Source organism: Epinephelus fuscoguttatus, linkage group LG3 (genome assembly GCF_011397635.1).
Source record: "Epinephelus fuscoguttatus linkage group LG3, E.fuscoguttatus.final_Chr_v1".
In the NCBI taxonomy this organism is placed as follows: Eukaryota; Metazoa; Chordata; class Actinopteri; order Perciformes; family Serranidae; genus Epinephelus; species Epinephelus fuscoguttatus.
This window is the reverse complement of record NC_064754.1, coordinates 23,705,883-23,725,831: the sequence shown is the minus strand read 5'-3', so window position 1 is coordinate 23,725,831 and position 19,949 is coordinate 23,705,883. Positions and strand designations below refer to the sequence as shown.

The 19,949-nt window shown below is 40.0% G+C and overlaps 1 protein-coding gene across 4 annotated transcripts in view; it reads left to right on the top strand.

Annotated features, from left to right (window-relative positions):
* lrba (LPS responsive beige-like anchor protein) overlaps positions 1 to 19,949 on the top strand; it is a 238,092-nt gene that overhangs the window by 24,829 nt on the left and 193,314 nt on the right. For all 4 annotated transcript variants that reach the window (XM_049572340.1, XM_049572341.1, XM_049572339.1 and 1 more), the window contains exons 2-6: positions 9,884 to 10,115; positions 13,232 to 13,332; positions 16,190 to 16,285; positions 18,441 to 18,562; positions 19,554 to 19,680. In XM_049572340.1, the coding sequence (XP_049428297.1) occupies positions 9,884 to 10,115; positions 13,232 to 13,332; positions 16,190 to 16,285; positions 18,441 to 18,562; positions 19,554 to 19,680 (678 nt within the window). The remainder of the gene's footprint in view (positions 1 to 9,883; positions 10,116 to 13,231; positions 13,333 to 16,189; positions 16,286 to 18,440; positions 18,563 to 19,553; positions 19,681 to 19,949) is intronic.

The following is a 19,949-nucleotide window of genomic DNA, read 5'->3' as shown; positions in this document are numbered from 1 at the left end:
GCAAATATTTCACAAAAACCTTGTGTCACAGGGGCTTTTAATGCTAGAGAGGGCTTTTATTTTAGGCGGAAACAGGAGATATTCTGCAAATAAAGGCATGGAAACTGTAGTGAAAGTGTAATGTTGCTGGTATATTGTCATAATGACTATCAACAGATCAGGGCGTAAAATGAACATTTTACCTCATCTGCCATTGGCTAGTGACCTCCAAAAATTTACCGGCCAAACATATTTTTCACCAGCCAAATAAAAAAATTGTGCCTTATTCGACGAAAAATAATTACCTTATGTTTTTAGTATGAAAATCCAACTTTAGGAAAATCCAACCCTGTCCTCTGTGTTTCTTTGGTGTGCTTGCGGCAAAGGCTGCAGTAGTAGTATCACGATACCACGGCAAAAGTGAGGCAGATGTGCCTTTTGTCATTTATAAAAAGATAAATCACTTTTCTATAATACATCAATGATATTTCAGTGGAATAAATTACTTACTGACTTATTCATACTTCAAAAACAGCATCAATAAGTGATTAACATAGGGGGGATCAAAATAAAATAAAAATCAACCAGCCACCCTCCTCCCCTGACAGTCCCTCCATAAGTAAAAACAGTCCCTAAAGTGCGGTGAGGTTTGTGGAAATGTGAACGGCTCGTTTTTCCTCTGACACGCCACATACCTGTGTACCGCCACGGCTCGGTTGTCCAGGTACTACTGGGCAGTCATGACACCAACGAAAGAGGAAATTACTGGACCTGGAGTTGGACTTAGTCGGAGACGGCCGGTAAGCCGTTATCTTGCGCCGCAGAGCACTATGAACCTCCGCCGTGTTCTTGTCTGTGACCCCCGTTCAACCCACAACCTCCAGGATTCACATTTCCTTTCTGCTGCTGGTTGAAACGTGATAATAGGGGCACGCCAGCGCCCACTCCACTAACTTGACGTGGAAATGAGCGGTAGTCTAGAAAACTGGCGAGTTTTTTTTGTTGTTGTTGTTGTTGTTTTCGTTTTTTTCGAGGGCGCTCGTGCGCCCTCACATAGATTGCGCCCTGGGCGGTCGCCCACATTGCCCATAGCAAAAACCGTCCCTTGACACATCTGGCAGAAATGGTCGAAGCACATAAAAAACCCACATGCAATTCAAAATTTTCCATTGGCCACACTGGCGGGTGTGCATTTTTTTTTTTTTCACCAAACTCATTTTTTACCTGCCATTGGCGCTTGGCGGGTGTTAATTTTACGCCCTGCAACAGATGATCTGTTTTTGCTGAGAACTGTATGTGGAAAAAACAGGCGAGACTCTCAATCTTAAGATGAGCCAGCGGAGTTAACATGCGCACTCTGTAACACTTCTGTTACACATATGCGCTGCTCACACCGGTGGTATGGAGTGGGTGTAACGCCAACAAGCTCAAAAGATGTACCATGTTCATCACCATTACATTTATGAAGATTTGCCCAGATCTTTGTCCTCTTGCTCACATGTATTCTAAATGTTGGTGTCACTTCATCTGAAGTGTTGCTTGTTTGAAGGGTATTCTGAATGTATTATCACCAGCGCATGACATTCTGCATGCATTTTGCCTCACTATTTTCTCTCATCTGCACCATCAGAAGCTCATTCCCTCCTATCAGTGCTAGCACCAGAGGGATTTGAGTTGGACAGATTATTTGGTTGACCTCCCTATCTGCTGGAGCCATTTCAACATCTCACATCAGTATGTTGGAAATGTGAGTGTTTGTCAGCAGCGAAGAGCGCCGGGATTATAAGATGTTGTCATATCACGATTCATGTTTTGGGTCACTGTGATGGATGTTTCGGTTTTGTGCGGTGTGAAGGGGGGCTCTCGTGGAAGAATGAGCTGGAACTGCGTTTGGTTTGACATGATAGCTCGTTAAAAGAGATCCAGTTAGAAGAGCTGTTGAAAAAGTAGGCCAGCGCTGGTGAAAGCATGGTCACTCTGACAACCCATTTGTTGAGTATTTAGTTGCCTTGAAAGCATAGTCAAGCTGGGTTGTAATAACACATAAGCTGGCCTTTGCGGTCCTCTTGTAAAGGCCTAATTCAATGTAGCCTTAAAATGACATTTACATATTTTTTCAACACTGAGGTATCGCAAAAATACACATTGCTGGTGCTTTAATGAAATCACTCAGACTATTCAGATCTTCCCCTAGACTTGTCCTCATGTCGAACACTCTCAAACCGACAGATGATATCATGTAATAGATGCACTATGCTCTGATTGTTGAGAGCAATTCAAAGCCTGATATAAGCCTTCTGACAAACTGGAGACATGCTAGACGCGAGCACAAATTTGTCACGGACGTTCCATTGTCTGTCTCTGCTGTCGTCTCCTGCAGGCAAATGACTTCATATTCAAATGATTTCACCCATAGAATTAATTGCAGTTTCATTAGGGAGAAAACTGAAGGACGAACATCAACATGGACACACACACACACACATTCACATACACACACACACAATGGATAGAGGGTTTCATCACCCGGCAGCCCTGGCTTGGCAGCATCAGTGTTTTTGCCTGTTACTTTTAGCTGGGTAATTTCCTCCCCTTTGGTACACAGTGCCCATCATTTGTGGCTCTCATCTTCAGCATCACATGGCTGTCTGTAATGATCTGAAAGTCTGCTCTGTGTACCTCAAATAGCTCTGCTCTTTTAGAAAACCTTGTTCAATTTTCAGTCTGTGATTTACACTACACTCATAATCTGAAATATATACACATTCTAAATATATGCCTTTTAATAATGTTATTCCTAATGCAGTTAGGAATCACAAGTTTTGATTCCATTAAATTGTCGCCCACATTTTGAAGAATATTTTGGCAAAGAAATTAAAGGGCAAAAGAAAGGGGGGTGACATGCAACAAGTGGCTATATATTTACCTAAAATGGGGACATGACAGTTACATACACCCTCAGTATCGCCTCTCTTTTTATTTACTAATTTTTTAGGGATTTCTAGTAGGTATCGACAGAAATAACCCATAGCCAAGTAGTATTGAACGATCTCCAGTCAAACAAGACCTGCATTCGCAACTTTTTGCACCAGGGGTCTGACCCTGTAATCCTAAATCAGTGGTGCTGCGAGCAAGCTTCCGCCCAGCTTGGCTAGAATGCAGTGCAGAATGGCCAAGGCCAACATTTGCTAACCGGTGGCGACTGGAAGGTGGGCAGTGGCCACAATTTTTTTTTTTTTTGTTTTTTTTGTTAACGCGGCTAGCTGTCTGTTAGCAAAGTCAATGGAAAATATATTAAAAGGCGAGACATTTACATCACAAAACATTCAAGTTTCAACACCTCTAAAAGAGAGCGCTTTGAAATTCAGTACTAAATCTCAAACTGAGTCAGTGGAGCGCCAGACTAAAGGAAAGGCCTCTTGTATACCACATAATTTAGCATGTTTGTTTTTTCTTTCATAGAAATTAATCAGTTACTTACTGGGTAATGGGTGCTGGGCTAAACGACATCCCTAGTTCCGACTCCTTGCTGGATCAGCAAAGTTTCTGTTGCTGCTGTATGGAGCTGTTCTCCTACTTGCAAAGGGTAATCTCAACTTTTGTCCAGGTTAAAACGAGCTAACATGGCTGCAGCGTCTAATATACTAATCTGTTAAAGGATCCCAGCAAATTCACACCCACACCAAAACTGCTCAACTTTGTTGTTAAATCGGTTGATTACCATTAGGTAACGTTAGCCATGAGATACTAACACTTGGCCCTGTCAATGTGGGCATGCAGCCGGGTGAACTCTCACAACTGTCCCCAATGTGGAGCTCTCACTCCTGCAGCAGCAGCTACAACCCATACAGTTTGTGGTGTGGTGAAGTGGTGGTGTGTATTTGAAGGAGTTGGCAGTTCACTGTGCTGAGATGCCAACAAAAAGTTCAAAAGTATGGCTGTACTACACGCCACCCCATTCACATTATGGGTATCAAATGAAGTACTCTATTGGTATCCGTATCACTTTTAGGGTGCTGGTGTTGGTACTGGTATCATAGTTTTTAGACGATACCCAGCCCTTATTTCTAGTCATATTGAGGAGCATAAACTGGACAAAGAGGTCTTTCTGAAAAATCCGTTTCCGTCAGGCTTTACTGTATCTCTGTTTTTGAATAGGTGAACTTTTCCACCTTTTTTCTTTCATGCATTTCCACTCCAGCCAAGTTTTTGTGCAAATTTGAAAAGGTGCATAAAAAAGGTTGATGGAAACATTGATGTTACTTCAAATTCACCCTGTGAACATGGCTGAGACTTTCGTCCTAAATAGGTTGTTTAAATGTGTCAGAAATATTAACCTCACGTAAGACATTATAATTGTTGATGTTGGATTTCATATGTCGGCTTTCCAAGAATCCTGACATCATCATGAGTCTCCTGAGATACAGCTTTAGCTCCAGTTATAGATACAAATTCTGGTTCTTGGGTACCATTTAGCCCTGCCATCCTCCAATGTTGTTCTCCATGGAGACCATAGAAGCCTGTTTGTGCTTTGTGTTACGGCCCAGTGGCTGCTTGGCTGCTCAGCCATGATTAATTCAGGCAGGCCTCAGGGGAGAACAGCCAGGCTAGGTTACCCAGCCAGGGATCTGGTGTCTAGCTGCCATAAAGACACTGGCTTTATGGCAGCTTTTAGCTGCAGAGCTCTCCTTGGCTGGAGCCGGGGCTGGAGCTGGCAGCCTTTCACACGTGTTCCTGAAATAGAACAATGTAAATGATTGAATTGAACAATTTAAGAAATTGAAATATTGTAAACCTCTTTGCCATGCACCAATAGACACATTAAATGTTCTCCCTCAGCTAAAGCAAATTACATTGTTTATAATTTACATCAAGGTTCAGAGTATCACAATTGATTAATGGCAGCATAATTTAGTCTGTTTATAATAAGTATACTGAATTTTCTATTGCTATTTTTGTAATCAGTAACAACATGGAGATAAGCAGCTGCCGTGAGGTTTTATACCAGCAGTGTGCTTGTATTCTTATTCAGCTGGCACCGTTGGAAAGCGACATAGTTTCCAGGTTTGGAGCAGAGTGCTGCCTGAGATGAAATATATTTGAATATGACAATTCATTTTTTGATGTCCAAAGATTTATTTCCAGAACAAAGTACACAACCGAGGAAATACTGTCAGTGATTAGGGTCTTTGTTTGGTGAAGTAAACCTTTTACTTGAAGGTAAAACATTCACCTCAGTGCTGTAGGTTGCTTTGAACGGTAGCCTATTTGAATATTGGGATAATAGTGTATTTGGCAAGAAAAAACCTCACCAGCCACTCCAAATGGACTCTTTAGAAGCAGAGATTTTAGAATGATCTTGTGAATTACAGACTATTATGCTTGTCAAACAGACTCTCTAAATCCCAACTGATGCTGAAAGAGCCAACACAATCTGTTAGGATAGATAATGTCAGACTTCACAGGTTTTTATTTGGCTTTTAGTCACTGAATATAGTACTCAGCTCAGTGATCAGTCTCTCACACATGATGTCAAAATAGCATATGGAAAAGTAGTTTTTTTTTTTTTACCTCAACTTCTTTCAATTGCTTGTTTTGTTTGACCAACAGTCAGAAAACTGAAGGGTATTAATTTTAGAAAAAGAAAGAAAACTTGACAAATCCTTTGGTATTTTTACTTTATTTAAGAAACATAGCCACTAACTGTTGTTTTTGCCTGTTGAAAGAATCTCAATAGGCCTCAAATGACTTGCAATTAGAGCTGTAGGGTTAAGGCTGACTCTACAAACAGTAAAACACATTACCAGATAATGTGTTCAAGTAATTTTTCAATTTGCCTCAAACTTTTCTGACCGTAGGATGCGACAATTCTGGTCCTAAATTGGCCCTGTTATACTTGCTTGTGTGCCGGCTGTATGTCACTGTAGTGTGGCACTATACATCCTCATATTTGTTCTCTGTATCCTTCGTCAACTGACTGTGATGGATGGGTGACTCACACAGAGTGTCAGGCTCATAAATCAACTCTTACTGTGGCAAAATGGCACCCAGCATCTATTAATGGCAGACCTGGCTGCAGTCTATCCCCCAAGTTAACGCATGGCACTCTGTAGAGAGCTGTGTGATTTCCTGCTAAGAGACAAAATAGGGAAAAAGAAAGGCTGCCAGTGGGGCATTAATTGGTTCGTGTGTTATGATTTTGACATTGGCTTATTGCCCTAACAGGTGGCTGGTAGATATTTTGACTGAAATAATTTTGTCATTTGTTTTGTCATTTACCCTGGTATTTGTTTGACCATACATCCATCTGTTCCTTATAATGTGTATTGTGTTTGTACTATATAAGCCAAGGGTGTCAAACATATGGGCTGCTTGCCAAAGGGTCCAATCCGACCCACTGGATGACTTTGCACACCTAATATATTGATGCACTTGTGAAGGCTAAGAGGTGCCAGGTTTCAAGAGCAACTTAAATACTGAGAAGCCCACTTCATGTAAAATGCTGCCTCAGGGGCTTTCCCACCCTGACCAGAATACAGTTCCCTAAAAAAGCAATGAATACTAACCATGGTCATATTTTAAGATATTGATCATTGTGCCAAATATTTACAATTGGCAGCTTCACAACAAAAGAATCTCTATCAATCTTCAATACAATATGGTGGAACCCTATTGTCAAGGCACTGCCAAAACTTTTGATTTATAAATGGTTTGTAAAGCAGGGTACAACTTAAACCTGCTTTTTCAATAGCTTCCATTTTAGGTTGGTGTGGTGATGTCAGCATTCCGACTCAGGAGTGGAAATGTATGGAAAAATGCACATGTAGTGCCAGTGAATAGTAGACTGACTGGTTGTGGAAAAACTGAGACACACTGTTGAAATTGCAGTTATTTTTCTGAGACATCTCAGGCTGTTCATCATCTGTCTTGTAAATGGATAAACGTTTTCAGAATGTAATTATACTTCGTTACACTAAAGGAAAGGAAAAATTAGAAGGTGCTGTCAGTTATTATCTATAGATAATTATGTATTGGTGTCTGGCCCACTTGAGATCAGATTGGGCCGTACGTAGCCCAGGAACTTAAATTTTGATACCTGCTGACTACAAAAGAACCATCATTTCAGCTCTTTGCAAAATTCCAACTTTAATTAAATGGCTGAGCCAGTCGAATTATGAAAAAGCACATTTTCTCACTTCCATTGGGATCTCTCCAGTTTTGGTTTAATTTGTTTAACTGTTTATCATTCTGAAATTAAATTTTGTTTGTTGTGTTAAAACGCCTCACATTTTTCAATCAATGTTTTGCACGTAATTTTGAATGCTGTGAACACCAAACAAAACGGCATTTAAAAATTCTACTTGCCTCCATTGTTCTGGGAAAGCAGCAGCACTCTGAGATACAAATGTGTCAAAACCTGGGCCAAACTCTCTGCTTGCAAAAATAGGGAGAATACATGATGTAATTTTCTAATTTACATGAACCTACCCTTTAATTCATCTCAAGACAAAGTTAAGGTCAAGGTTTGTTTTCTTATTTTTTTTCTTTTATTGCAAGACAAAGGGCAAAACGCTAACAGAACAAAACCAGGAAGACAAGAACAGTGAGTACAGGCCAGTTAGCAACAATTTCGTTAGGCAGTAAGACAAGGTTATTGTATGTTAGTTGACGTGCATTGTGTTGCATGTTGTTTTGATTTGATGTTTGTGTGTGTGTGTGATGATGGTTTGTTTTTATGCTGACTGAAACATGAATAATGTGAGCAAACCACTCAGAGCCTCAAAGTGCACTTTTAGGAGATGATTTACGGGCACATAGTTAGTGCTGAAATGGTAAGGCAATCGAAAAGAAAATAAATAAGACAAGCATTCTGGTAATTGAATAATTGTGGTTTCATGTCTTCAGTTTAAGTGTGCTGAACTGCTTTTCATCTATATCAAAATATAGCTACCTAGATTTCTTTGTAAAAAAGATAGATCGATCTTCAGGTTCCGAACTATTGGTCAGTCATAGAGAGCAGACATCACACTGGGCTCTAGGGACTTGTGATGGGAATTTTTCATAATTTTTTTGACCTTTATAGACTGAAACAGTTACTAAATTAAAGCATTATTACAGATTAACTGCAGATGTGTGCTCTTCAATTAAAAGTTGACACAGTGAGCAGGACTGTTGTCAAATGCACAAAGGCTGAATATGACTTGATACATCTTGGCACTTAAAATTGTTTGTATTTGCAATAATTATGATATGCGTCAGCAAAGCTTAAACCATGAGGGTTTTCTTGCTGGTGAATATTTATGCACCAATTTGTGAATTTTTAGCATCAATTTATGGTGTAAATGTCTCTCATTTTGTCAATACAGATGTCCTCATCTACTTTTATATTTTTATTGGAGGGGACAAATGCATAACATCTAGGCCTAAATCTTGAGGGGGGGGACATGTCCCTTGTGTCCCCCCTGAAATCTATGCCTATGTATGTCAATATGAAATATTGCACATTACATATTAAAAACAAGACTGTATGAAGGTGAGGGATAAAGGAAATGCGCCTTGTGTATCTGCTGATGGATTGCATCATTGTTCTAATGTTGATACTTGACATGAAAAAATGAATAGATATCTGTGAGAGGAGGTTAAAGGGACAATAGGTGAGGTGTGTGTCAGTGTTATCATCACTTTATCCCCCGTCTTTAAGGATGTTGTGGCGGTACCCTGGTGTCCCCTCCTTCCCTATCTTGTACACAACACACACACACATACACGGAGTTAATCCGACCTCACTCATTTTAATGGGACAGTTTCCATTCCCCGCACCAAATCATATTGTTTTCACATCCAGCCTGTCTAATGGCCGAGCACAGCTATCACACTTTCATTTTTTTTTTTGCCCAGTCACACCTCCTTGATTCTAAACATGACAGCCTCAGTCACAATATTAATTTGACACCAACATTGTTATTTTCCTTATCGTTTTCTATTAGGCAGGGTTCAATAATAAAAATGTCATCACAACTATTAAGAAGTGATAAATTATGACATTTATGGCTCGTACAATTTATTTCCACACACAAAGAGCATTACTCCTTTCAGACAGGCATTCCACCTCAGCGGCTCCTGAGCAAGCTTTAGCAGGAGATCACTGTTAAAGCTGCGTAACATGGTGGGACGCATGAATACAATTTTGTGTTTTTGATTCAAGATGCAGGCTTGTGAAAGAAATTGTGTTTATTCTGTTCTCCCACCACACAAAAAAATACATTCCTGAGTGTAAAAGATGTACACACCGGTAGCCACTGCTGATATTAGGCTGGGGTTTGCATCAGTGTACTCTATCACTGTGTATTTTCTGGTACATCATAAGTACAAATTAATTTGAACCCGGTCTGTGTCTGCCAGGCGGTGTCAGATGCTGTTAGTATTCCAGGGCCTCCTACAGGAACAAAAGACCTCTAAATACACTTCTCACTGTTTGCGTCTGTCTGGATGTCTCACTTAGTTTCACTGACGTGGCTACTTGTTTGATATTTTTTTTTGCTCTTGGTTTATCACGGTGTCTTAAGGCTAGCTGTAAACAGCTGAATCTACTGTCAGAAAAACAGACATACAAATAGACCAACAGAGACCTGTGTTTCTCCCCTGACCTTTTATCCGCTTGGCTAACAGCACTTGTGATGCATGGTTAATCATCTGTTTAAAAGTGCGCACACACATAGTAATGTGAACACATATATATGAAGCTCTTGTTTATTTTTTGCTGGTCATAAAAGAGGAATTAATTGCTGTTTTTTATTGCTTAATTTACTCAGTGGCTAAAACGCTTTCTCTCTCCTGCCTTGTCTCCTCTGTCTCTTTCTCTCCCGCTCCTTTCCTCACCTCCGTCTTTGTGTCTCTCCGCCAGCTGGTCGGCGGCCAGTTTGACCTTGAGATGAACTTCATCATCCAAGAACCGGAAAGCATTGTGTGCATGGTGGAGCTGCTGGACAAATGTGAGCCCACCTGTCAGGCTGAGGTCTGGAGCATCTTCACCGCCATCCTCAAGAAGAGCGTCCGCAACCTGCAGGCGTGCACTGATGTAGGGCTCATCCAGCAGGTGCTCCAGCGCATATCCACCACTGACAGCATGATCGCAGGTACTTAAAGAAGTATTTCACTGCTGGAAAGGTGGTCTTTTCACAAAACAGAGCTGTCTATGCAGTAGAAAGAAACACTTTTGAAAGTGGTGCTAGGGCTGTGGCATTCACCTTTGCTCAACAGGTAAAAATTTACTACTAGAATACATTGTGCTGCACCAGACCAATAAATGCTCCTGTTGGTCGGTGACGTAATGCAAGTTGCCCGTCCAAAAACAACCACGGCAGTCGCAGTGTTGCATTACAGTTAAACAGTAAGCTAAAATATGTTTCTGAAAACATTTGTGACAAGAACTAGGCAACTCAGTAACAGAATCTTGGTTCATATTTGATGAGAACTGCCTAGTTTTACTGTTTGATCCCAGTATTTTCAGTACGGGGCCCACTTCCTGTTTGCAAATTCTCATATTACAGCCAAACAGTGCACTAAAATGTGTTTCTGAGGACATTTTAGACAAAAAATAGACCATAGAGTAACAGAATCTTGATTTATATTTGATTTGCACTGCCTAGTTTTACCGTTTGATCTCAGGATTTTCAGCTTCTGGTTTTAACAATATAGGAAGTAGTATGGCGCCCACCTTCTATTGACAAATTCTCATATTACAGCCACTGGCACAGTGCACTAAACTGTGTTTCTGAAGTAACAGAATCTTGGTTTAGATTTAATGAGCACTGCCTAGTTTTACAGTTAGATCGGAGTTTTGTCTGAGTTTGAGACAGAAGAGTTTGTCTCTGTCTCGATCCTCTTCTATAGTCTTCGTGTCCTTAGTGGTGGGCATACAAAAATGACGAAGTACAATCTGTAGTTATAGCAAAAACCCCAGAGCCAGTGAAAATCGAAACCTGTCGCCTGGCGGCTTATTGCTGGCAAATGAGCAGGGAGATCTGGGTGATGAAGTGTAACACGGTTCATTTACCCACACTGCCCACGTTGTTGTGATGTGAAGCAGGTTTAAAATTGGTAAAGTATCCCTTTAAGAACAGCACCTCGTGGAAAAACTTAAACTCATCTGCAGTCATATATCTTCATGTGTTTTTTGTTGAACTATGGTTGACTAAGACAAGACACTAGAAGAGAAGTTTTTTTGCTGAGCCTCCGCTTTGACCTCTTTGTGGAAGGGGAGCAACAAAGAGACGAACTCCAATTTCAAGAATCAATGGAGCATTACAAACAAAGGAACCAATTTGAAACTTTCTTATCCACATTTCCTGTTTACAATAACCTCATGGTTTCATCTTCCATTGTTGCATACGCTGTGATGTGTTGCAGTGAAAGCGGACACAATCATCCCGTACAGTCTCCCCAGAGTCTCAGTCTGGTCTGTCGCCCATCTGCAAATTAGTCCGAATTAATCCTACAGTGTTCGGCTCAGTGAACTTTTGCCAGCCAGAACAGCGCTGGCCTAGAGGGTTTGTTCAGTCGAGCAAGGGTGATACAGCCCAGCAGTAACTAGGCAGCTGAGAGTAATAGCAATATTCAGCAGTGTACAAATGCTTTGGTTCATCCCCAAGAATTGTCTCAGATGCAAGTTTTTTTTATTGACTGATTTTTACAACTTAAAATGCCTCTTATATCAGGATTTAAGATTATCTCCTGTACTTTTTTCTCAATATTTCTGTCCATTTTATTACTTTCATCAGAGAGTTGACAGGAGAAAGCTGACAAGAGATGGAGAGAGATATGAGGAATGTTATGCTACAAAGGCTGGACTTTCAGCCAGGGATGTTGTTGTTTATGATAAATGTCTTAAACAAGGACACCAAAGCACCCTAATTTCTACTTTTTAAAATTGCACTTACAGTAGATTTGCAGACCGTCTCTTCCTCACTTGCTCTGAAATACAAGTTGTGTAAGGCTGAGCTGAGGAGCTGAGCTTTGATACTTGTGTGTGTTTATACTAATACTGTACTTAACATCGAAAAAGACCTTCCAGATAGAACTGCCACTCATCATTATATTTAGGGGTTTAAACTAGAGCTGCAGAGATTGGTCATTTGCTGCTGTCCATGTTCTTACATCATAGTAAATTAATGTTTTAGGTTTGGAAATGTTGGTTGGGCAAATAAGTCATTTGATGAAGTTACTTTAGGCTCCAAGTCAGGGATACTCAACTTGCTTTGCCCAGGGGCCAATTTTGCAAATGAAAGGAGGCAAAGGGCCAGTTAATAAACAAACATTAATGATATTATCAGTAAATGAATTGCCTTTTTTTCAACCTTTTGAACCTTTTGCTGTCCTCACTCATCTTTGCCATGAGGCAAATCCAGTCACGGCAGCCCCGTGCAGGTCAGGTGTGTGCAGGGCATTCACGACTTAGCCCAGACTTCTGTTGGGGGGCCTGGGGATCCCCTTTTTTTAATATTTTATTTAGGCATTTGTATGCACTCTGCAGACTTTTTTTACATTCAAAGTATAAAAAAATCCCAGTGTTGATCGGATTATTTTCATTGTCAATTGGAAAAGGGTTGCAGGGCCACTAACACCCTATTGCCCATGGGCCATAAGTTGAGTATCACTGCTTTAAGATATTTTTACAGGCGTTTCCTCACTGTTTTCTAATGTTTTGTAGTCCAAATGATTAATATATTAATTAATAAAATTATCCACAGATAAATCGCCAAGGAACATAATTGTTAGTTGCAGCCGAACTTTAAAAGAAGGGTTCTGTATGTGCACACTAGTCACAGATCTGTCACACCAGGGCTCATCATTAGTCAGTAATAACTAATGGAAGAGGCTGCACAGTGGCTGGGACTCCCAGAGTGTCCTCTCTATTTTAAGTCTTGTGTTTTTCTTTTCTTTTTTTACTTGGATTTTGCTCACCCTACTTTTCTTTTAAATACGTCCTAGCTACTTAGCTTCTTCTTATTGCTGTGGCTTCAATGTAATATTTAGATGATCAAATTACCAATAAAGACTGCAATAGTTGTGAGCTGGATCTTTTTAAAAATAAGACAGGGAAAACTAGTTATAATCAAGGACCTCCTCATGAATGATAAGATCCGTAAGGTTTTCTATCAAACTGCCATCATTTGGAGCTCCTTCTCAATTATTTTGTCAGTCTTTGTGTTATAATGTTTAACCTCTGTATGATTCTGTGTGTGTCTTGCAGACCTGCTGGTGGACATGTTGGGCGTGCTTGCCAGCTACAGCATCACAGTGAAGGAGTTAAAGCTTTTCTTCAGCAAACTGCAAGGGGAGAAAGGCCAGTGGGTGAGTCAGAGTCATGCCACGGTGATCTGTCTTGGTTGTCTGGGACCAGCTTGAGGAATGTGCTAGCAACACTTCAACTGCTGCCATCCTACAGGCCAATGCCCTCGACACACAGACAAGATAAATCATGTGAAACCAGACTGCTACTCCGCAGTGATCTCGGATCCAGAGCAGCACTGCATTATTGTTGTTGGGCTGATTGTGAAATTACCACAAAGTTCTAAGTTTGAGTTATTTTTATCAGCCAATATTTAGCACAATGTTAAAAGGTATGGCTGTTAAACAGTCAAAGAACCTGATTTTTCTAGAATAGACTGCCTGAGCTGTCGTGTGTGTGCCTATAAGGAAGTAGCCATAGTGAACTTAAGATGTATGACTCATGTACAGAAGATAAGTTACTACATCCAGGCAGAATAGGTGGTGCAGAGGGAGAGACAGTTAAAGAGAAGGAGAGTAAGCCATCGATCACTGACACTAATCAAGTTGTCAAGGAAATAGGGCAAGTTGCTTTTATGCTTCGAAATTTCAGCTCACTCTCCCACTTTCAAGCAGCTCTCACCACCGCTCCTCTCCTCATTTTGTTTTTTTTGTGAATTGTCTGGGGAGACATGGTGGATGGGATGATTGCAGAACTTTAACTGCTCTGGTATTGAGCACTTTAAACCACAACCTTGTTGAAAATTGTAAAAATGTATTGAAAATTTTATCACTCACAGCGATCCAACTCCAATATCTGAACTCTGTGTGTTATAGCAACACATTATAGATGAGTGTGCTTTACAGTGCACAGTGATGTACACATTAATCAGAATTATGAAGTAAATTAGGGCTGCACAGTATATCATATTTAATTGTCAAGGTTTCACAATAAACACATTGCGAAAGACTGCGATATTGCTCTTTGAATATAGACACAAAGTTACTATATACTATCATACTATAACAGTGATTCCCAACTGGTGGGTCCCGGTCCAAAACTGGTTCCCGAGTCTTTTCTGAATGGACCACAAGTGACTCGAGAACATGTAAAGTTTGTAAAAACACTCTTTATTTTGAAGTACAGTGAATTTTGGCACAAAGCTTTTACTTTGAAGTGCAATTTCCTGCTGTAGAGTGAGTGACTTACAGATAGCTACATGACAGAGATGGCAAACCAGCCCAATGACACGGCCAAATGCAAGTATGAGGCGAAATGTATTAAACTGTGTGCATCATGAACAAATGACTAAGGTAGAAATCTGGACCCCGTGGTTGGACCAGTTGGGAATCAGTGTACTATATTATGCTATATATGTTATCTGATAGGTGCTATGCAGGTAACTCTGGCCAGTCAGACAAAGCCCTCACCGTTAGGCATTGTCTGATTGCATGCGAGTGAGGTTTATTAGGTTATTGCTGCTGTATTGCAGGAATAAAGTGTGACAAGATAAGTGCAGAGCAAGTGGCAACCTCTTGGGCTAAAGAATGAAGCCCATGCGAAAGTACTGTAAACTACAGTTACTTGAATGCTCACATGAGGCTGGCTCAAGAAGCAAGTCAGTCCTCATAGACCTCCATGTTAAAATGCCCAACTTTACAGCAGAAATAAACATGTTTACAGCCTCGCACAAAAAAAAGAGAAACAGTTTTTGTCTCTATAGCAACTTTCCCCATTCATGATCACTGTACAGGGGGAGAATTTTATATGAATAACCTGTTGAGATTTAAATAAACCTTAAAGTTATGCGTAGTTAAGGGTGTGGTCACTTTGAGACGGATCCACCTCTTGCTCCTACCCAGCCCCACCTTCTCATTCAAATATGGTCACTTCTGGCTCCCAAAAAAATAAGGTGGTGACAGCTGAAATGCCAAACTCAAGACTTCTAAATGGGACACCACATACCAATGTGGTCACAGTAACTATGTCCATTATTTTTATACAATCTATAGTGCAGACCAAAAAACGAATGTCAGAGGGGGGATGTGGTGCTTAAAAGATAGCATATTACTCTGTCTGGCAATATTTTGGACACAGGGGAGATAATGTGGCACAAGCACAGCCACTATGCGAGACTATTGCAAGTAACATTGTTATTGCAGTATTTAACGTTATCACATATAGCATATTTTCCTGATATCTTGCAGCCCTGAAAGGTTTCTGCAGGTCCTTAAAAAGTCTTTAAGTGACATAAATTCAATATTATAAATATTAGACCTACAAAGTCATTAAATTAATAGATTTAAATTTTAACTTTTGAGGTCTTCATTGCCACAAACATTTGATCTAATATAATTTATCCATCTTTTAATTTCTTTATGTTAAAATGAGTCAAGCTCTTCTGCAGGAAAGCCCACATTTCTGATGTTACAAATCTCTAAACCTACCACTGAACCCTGATACTAGAGTACTTGCAATTACCTGTTGGCAAAATGTGGATTAACCTAATTCACTCTAATAACTTTATTCCTACATAGAACCTACCTCTGCATGGGTAGGTTTACTGCCTGCAATGCTTTAATAAGGAAAGGATGCTTTCACTGAACATAAGTCTCAAATATAGTGATCTTGAAAATGCCCTAAAAAGCATTAAATATAAGTGTCTTGATACCTGTAAACACTTGGCCTCGAGTAAATGAAGATACAGAATTCTGAGTGTGCTGCTGAGTAAGTCTTTCTGAAGTCTGATGAGTCTGGGGTAAATTTAGAACAAGCAGAACCAAAGCTGTACTTGCTTTTAATCATTTGTGGCTGCATGCATAAACAGTAAGTGACTAACAGGGTTCATGTGCTTTCATGTGCATGTGTGTGCCTGTTTGGACATCAGCACTTATCAGCTGTCTAAAATGATCCTTGTGTGTTTTTGTATTCTTCCCTCAGCCTCGTCATGCAGTGAAGCTTTTGTCAGTTCTGAAGTACATGGCTCACAGGAATGGCCCCGACTCCTTCTTCAGCTTTCCGGGGAAAAATGCAGCTGTGAGTATACTACGTCATGTCAAACACCGCACCACAGAGTGAAAAAAACATCCATGTGCACTAGGTATGTTTGCACATAGATGATGAGCCGCCTGGCATGCATTTAAAGGTTAGTGTCAGACTGCTAGTTTGAATATTTCAGTACATGAGCAGCAAGATTTCCAGCTAGGCAAAATGCAAAAGAAGTGGTGAGCTAACAGAATATGGACCCCCACCATGACTGCCTTCCAAAATTTACAGCACCTCCTATTCTCCTTCATCTTATAAAGAAACTCTATTATAGACTAATGAGTGAGGGAAAGAGAGGACTTCAGATATTACATGATGATCTCTCCTGAATCCTTTCATACTAAGTGCTTTCTAAGCTGATTTCGTATGAGCCAGCCATTCACTGACCCATGCAGTTTTGCTCTAATTGATAAGCTTCACACATTCTCTTAGTTGTTTTTTAGTCTGCCATTACAACTCCTCTCAGGCCTCAAAGGCTATTGTGCTCTTGCTGAAATGTTGTAAAGCATCTTGAAACGGAGTCTAAGAGCTTTTTGATGAAACCGCATGTGTGAGCACTATAAGTCTACATAGTTAAAGTGACTAAGTGTATCATGTTGTGGCCGTCGGCTATTCAGCTTTGGACCATTGAAATCGTGCTTTGAAAATTTTGGTTGTGCCTTCTCTGCACATTAGTTTATTCAAAAACTCTGCCTCATTCTTCAGCGTTAGTATCATAGAAAGTCAGACTGCACACAGGCTTTGTCCTTGTCTTTCTCTAGATGCGTAATGTAGCATACTGGCAACACATGATGGCAACAGTGGCACATGATGACGAGTGTGAAGTAGACAGCATACCCTTGGTACACTCATTGAAAGAAACAATAAATAAATAAAATATAACAGAATCAGAGATTGTTGGTAGTACAGGAAAAATCTAGATAAGAAATACATTCTTCATTCATTTGATTCACGAAGTTGAATTTGTCAGCTTTCTACTTGCTGATGGCAATTTCCAGTTTTGCAGTTCATTGCACTGGAACTTTACAAAAGCATCGCGTTGTTCCCCACTGAACTCTTCCAGCCACAGGGTATGATGTGGCAGGACAGTATGTTTATTCAGGAGGATCCTCTCAGACTTGCATCACAACTGCTCTTTGGGCATTCACTAATGCTAAACAGTAATTAAGACAAACAGCTAATAATCTATTTAATGTCTTCAGGATTTCCTCTGTGTGAAGGAGTAGACCACAAATGGACTATTGCAACATTAATATTAATGAACTTTTCATTGGATCAAATATGCATAGTACAGGAAGCTGTACAAATTCAATTTGGCAAATTTTAGACACATCAGGAGCAACCTGACGACAGAGGCTTCAGAGTTGTTAAGGCAAAACTACACTAAAACCAATAGAAAGACTGTACAAACAGACGTTAAACACACTGGATAAAGCAAAATTTTAACAAAATATGATTTTTTAAATTGGGAAAATATGATCAGATTTGCCGATATCTTACTTATAACTAAAATTCTTCATGGCCTGGCACCCCACAGATACCACAGAGAAAAAGCAGCTTTGGACAGTCAACCTCCAAGCTGCACACACCTGGAACACTGTATCCATAGAATTTAGGAACATCACATCTCTTAAGTCATTCTCCAATATAGTCATTCTCCTATATAAAATATAAAAAAACATAAATAAAAAACATAAATATGTGCACTATTGAATGTTGCTTTAGTCTGTGTCAGGCCTTTTACATAGTGTGTGTAGTCTGTATATAACCCTCTATTGTCATGGTGCCGGTGCTTTTTACTTGCTTGTGTACTAGTGTGCAGGTCTGCCATGTGAGGTTGGGTCTGATTTCTCTTGATCTGAACTCTATGAGTACTTATAAGTGTTTGTCAGCAGTGATTGATAAGAGCACATGTGCCCTCACCTTCCTGTGTTGCCCTGCTACACACATCTGCACACACATAAAAACATTATTAAGGGCAATAGTTTTCAAACGTTTGCTTAATATTCCTTTGACCTGTCGCACTAACCAAGAGTTTTTTTTTTTATCAATTTTAAATGCTCAATGGTTCATTGAACTGCACAGCTGGTCAGGACCCACAACTCATACCATGTCCTGTTTTCCTCTGTTGTGTTTTTCCTAACAGGCTATAGCTCTGCCTCCTATAGCGAAATGGCCGTACCAGAATGGGTTTACATTCCACACATGGCTCCGCATGGATCCCCTCAACAACATTAATGTAGACAAAGACAAGCCTTACTTGTACTGGTACGTAACAATACTGTTCTGTGACCAGTGAACCTTTGCTCTTTGTTTGACTCTTCAATGTTTAATTTAGTTTGAATATACTATATATGCTACTTGTCTCACTTGTCATTTTTGTCAGGGATTGTGTTTGTGGAATTATTATTATTATTATTTTTTTATTTTATTTTATTTTTTATTTTTTTCTGTAAAAAAAACAAAAAAACAGAGGAAACGTAACTGTCAATTGTCAGTTTCACTGTTTATTTTCTGGTTTCCCAATAAACATATTTGAAAAAGAATATACTATATATGGAATGCAAAAATTGTTTAAGGAAGTAGTGCATATTTTTAGTGTAAATAACACAAAGAGAGGGGAATTGCATGAATGGTGGTTTTACATGGATGCATGCACTTTAAGTGTGAACATATGCATGTGTACATGTTCCCAGTATAACCGAGATGTATATAAAATGCATTTGAACCCCAGAAATGTGCTGCAGAAGTGCAGCCTTCAGCCTCACAGATGAAAAACGGCTGTGCCTCTCCCTCCATCTTTCCTGTCTCCTCATCCTTTGCTTCCTCTCCGAGGAGCAGAGGGTTGGTTGATCTTCTTTTCAGCCAATAATTAATTTCTGTCAGAAATCTAATTTATACAACAGGGATCTGTTTGGGTTTCTATGAGAATGATAACCATGCCGGATGGCCAACGAGCTGCTTGAGAGAATCTGTAATAAAAGCTCCTCTTCAGCCTCGTGCCCTTTTAAAAGAGATTAATTCACTAAATCACACGCAGGGGCCCCCGTCTCGCCGGGACATGTAGGATGGGAAGAGTCTGTGAAGTTGAGAAATGATTGTTTGCTATCTTTATCCATTTGAAATCCTTCTAAAATGCTTATATGATATATTGGACACTATAACCCATGTTGCCCTTGAATGTAGTCAGTGTTAAAGTGTATAGCCTCACTCAGAAACTCAAGCTGTGTGTTTGTATTTTCCTTTCATTTCATTTCAGTTTTCGCACCAGTAAAGGCATGGGTTACTCGGCACACTTTGTTGGTGGCTGTTTGATAGTGACCTCATTAAAATCCAAGGGGAAAGGATTCCAGCACTGTGTAAAGTACGACTTCAAACCGCAGAAGGTAAAAAAAGGAACAAAAAGACGAAGCAGAACACAAGCACTGGTTCGGTGACCCAGGCCAACCAAATATTCATACACAAGAAAAGACAAATTCTGCAAAGCAGCACACACAAAATCAATCACATGCACACACGCAAACACATGTACACACACAATAAATCTAGACCTTGCTGTAAGAAAGTACTGTCACATCACACCTGGCTCTGGGGAGAAGCAGAACTAGAAGGAGGAGGAATGAGGGCGACAGCAGAGAGGGATAATCCAATACTC